This window comes from Lycium barbarum, chromosome 3 (assembly GCF_019175385.1).
Source record: "Lycium barbarum isolate Lr01 chromosome 3, ASM1917538v2, whole genome shotgun sequence".
Taxonomy (NCBI): Eukaryota; Viridiplantae; Streptophyta; class Magnoliopsida; order Solanales; family Solanaceae; genus Lycium; species Lycium barbarum.
The window spans coordinates 71953218-71956623 of NC_083339.1; the positions used below are offsets into that span (position 1 = coordinate 71953218).

At 43.3% G+C, this 3406-nt stretch overlaps 1 protein-coding gene across 1 annotated transcript; it reads left to right on the top strand.

Moving 5' to 3' along the window:
- Nucleotides 1-288: 288 nt before the first annotated feature.
- LOC132630948 (uncharacterized) lies at nucleotides 289-1237 on the top strand. Its single transcript, XM_060346526.1, has 3 exons — nucleotides 289-439; nucleotides 615-1046; nucleotides 1146-1237. Exons 1-3 carry the CDS (start codon nucleotides 289-291, stop codon nucleotides 1235-1237), a joined length of 675 nt encoding a protein of 224 aa, XP_060202509.1.
- The last annotated feature ends 2169 nt before the right edge of the window (nucleotides 1238-3406 follow it).

Below are 3406 nucleotides of genomic sequence, written 5' to 3' on the forward strand. Positions count from 1 at the left end.
CCATAGTTCTCCGTGTTGAAGCAAAATATGGACCCTCATGACTTTATTAATATTATGCAGAGGACTTTGAGAGTTATTCACGCCGATGAGGTTGAGTGAGTGAAGTTGGCTTCTTACAGGCTCCGTGATGTTTTGGTGCAGTGGTGTCTGGCATGGGGGCTATCTAGGTGAGAGAATTCCCCTCCATCTGTTTGGTGAGAGTTTTCAGACGCTTTTATTCGCCATTATTTACCACCAGAAGTGTGACGGGCCCGACCAGATAGATTCTTGCTTATTGAGCAGGGCAACATGAGTGTTCAGGAGTATAGTGTATACTTCGATTCATTAGCTAGATATGCTCCAGCTATGGTGGCTGAGATGGAAGATCAAGTTCATCTTTTCGTGGCTGGTCTAGGGCCACACTTGATAGATGAGTGTACGACAGCTGTGTTACAGCCAGGTATGGATATTTCCCGTAGACAAGCATATGCACAGAATCTAGATGACCATAAGCGTCAACGGAGGACAGGAGCGTGACCAGGGTCATGGTAAGAGGGCCAGATCTTTAGATATTGCTGGTGAGTTCAGGGGAGGATAGAGACAGCAGCATTCTCGATAACCATTTCATTCAGCAGGGAGTGCACCTCCGCTGTTTCCTCGCCCTAGATTTGATCGGTCTTCTTATTCCGGAGCAGGCCAGAGATTTAGAGCATCAAGTTCTCAGCGTAGACTAGAGTCAGGCCAGAGACCACCGGTACCGCGGTGTGCCCAGTGTGGTAGATTACACTATAGACAGTGTCGATTGGGATTAGATGCCTGTTATGCTTGTGGCCAGCCAGGTCATGTGATGAGGGAGTGTCCATCAAGAGGGGGTGCAGACATTGTTCAGCCTATAGGGTCCGTAGCTGGTTCTTCTTCATCAGTACGCCCTTCAGGGAAAGTTTCCCAGACACCAGTAGGACGTAGTAGAGGGAGGAGTGGAGCATCTAGCTCGAGTGGGCCTCAGCACCGCGTCTATGCACTAGCCGGTAAACAAGATCATGAGACATATCCTGATGTTGTTACAGGTATATTGTCAGTCTCCTCCTATGATGTATATGCACTGATTGATCCAGGTTCCACCTTATCATATGTTACTCAACTTATTGCTGGCAAGTTTTGAATAGAGCTTGAGTCGATCAAACCGTTTGAGCTATCTAAGCCAGTTGGTGATCCAGTCATAGCTAGGAAGATATATCAAAAACGTGTAATGATTTAGTTTGTAATCTCCATACCCTGGCAGAGTTGATTGATTTCGATGTTATTATGGGCATGGATTGGTTGGATTCCTGTTATGCTAATATTGATTGCAGAACAAAGATAGTTCAATTCCAATTTTCTGACGAGCCAGTCCTAGAAGGGTAATGCTGCTTCGCTGAGGGGTAAGTTTATTTCCTACCTCAAGGCAAGAAAGATGATCAGGAAGGGTTATATTTATCACCTAGTTCGAGTTTAGGATATGCAAGCAGATTCACCGACCCTTCAGTCTGTCCCTGTGGTCAATGAATTTCTAGAGGTCTTTTCAAATGAGCTCACAGGCATTCCGCCAGAGCGGGAGATTGATTTTATTATTGATCTATTTCCAGGTACTCAGCCAATATATATTCCTCCTTACAGAATCGCACCCGCGCAGTTGAAAGAATTGAAGGAGAAATTGCAGGATTTACTCGAGAAGGGCTTTATTAGGCCCAGTACATCGCTGTGGGGAGCGCTAGTATTATTTGTAAGAAAGAAGGATGGCTCTTTGCGAATGTGTATTGATTATCAACAATTGAATAAAGTGACTATAAATAATAGGTATCCGCTTCCGAGGATTGATGATTTATTTGACCAGCTGCAGGGTGCTAAATTTTTAGCGAAGATCGACTTGAGATCAGGGTATCATTAGGTTAGGGTGAAAGAGGAAGACATTCCAAAGACAGCATTCTGGACTAGAAATGGGCACTATAAGTTTCGGGTTATGTCATTCGGATTAACTAATGCTCCAGCTGTATTCATGGATTTGATGAATCATGTATTCAGACCTTTCTAGACGTGTTTGTGATTGTGTTCATAGATGACATTCTGGTTTATTCTTCAACAGAGGCTGAGCATGCGGATCATCTACGTGCAGTGCTTGGAGTTGTTCGAGATAGAGAATTATAAGTGAAGTTTTCCAAGTGTGACTTCTGATTGAACTTTGTGACTTTTCTTGGTCACATTATTTCAGATGAAGGCATTAGAGTGGATACTCAAAAGATTGAAGCTGTGAAGAATTGGCCAAGGCCCACGACACCAACGGAGAGACGTAATTTCTTGGGCCTAGCGGGATATTATAGAAGATTTATGGAAGGATTTTCTTCTCTTTCAGCCCCATTGACCAAGCTGACTTAAAAATCAGCTAAATTCCAGTGGACAAATGTATGTGAGTGGAGTTTTCAGATATTGAAGGATAAGTTGACTTCAACACCCGTGTTGACTCTTCTAGAGGGAACAGATGGCTATGTGGTATATTGTGATGCTTTAGGTATTGGATTGGCATGTGTGTTAATGCAACATGGTAAGGTTGTTGCTTATGCCTCCAGACAGTTGAAGAAGCATGAGAAGAATTACCCAACCCATGATCTTGAGTTAGCTGCGGTGATCCATGCTTTGAAGATGTGGAGACACTACTTATACGGTGTTCATGTTGATATCTATACTGATCACAAGAGTCCCCAGTACGTCTTTAAGCAGAAGGACTTGAATCTACGTTAGAGGCAATGGCTAGAGTTGCTGAAAGATTATGATGTTGATATTCTGTACCATACTGGGAAGGCTAATGTAGTAGTTGTTGCTCTTAGTCGTAAATTCATGGGTAGCCTGTTATATTTGCAACCAGAGAAGATAGAACTAGTCTCGGAAGTTCATTGATTAGCTAGCATTGGAGTCCGGCTGTTAGATTCGGGTGATGCAGGAATTACGGTTCAAGACACAGCGGTGTCATCTTTGGCAGCGGAGATAAAGGAACACCAGTACGAAGATCCTGTTTTAGTTCATTATCGGGATACAACTCCTCATAAAGAAAAGACACCTTTTGTGATCACAGGAGATGGAGTACTCAGGTATCGAGGTAGATTGTGCATTCCTAATGTTGTAGGACTTCGTCAGCAGATTATGGGAGAAGCACATTATTCTTGCTATTCTATTCATCCGGGCACGAGAAAGATGTATCATGACCTCAAGGAAGTTTATTGGTGGGATGGTATGAAAAGAGATATAACAAAAAACTTTATTGCCTAGTGTCCTAATTGTCAGCAAGATAGAGCACCAGAAGGCCGGAGGTTTATTACAGGCTATGGAGATTCCGACATAGAAATGGGAAATAATCAATATGGATTTCATTACAGGTTTGCCCGCACTCAGCGGA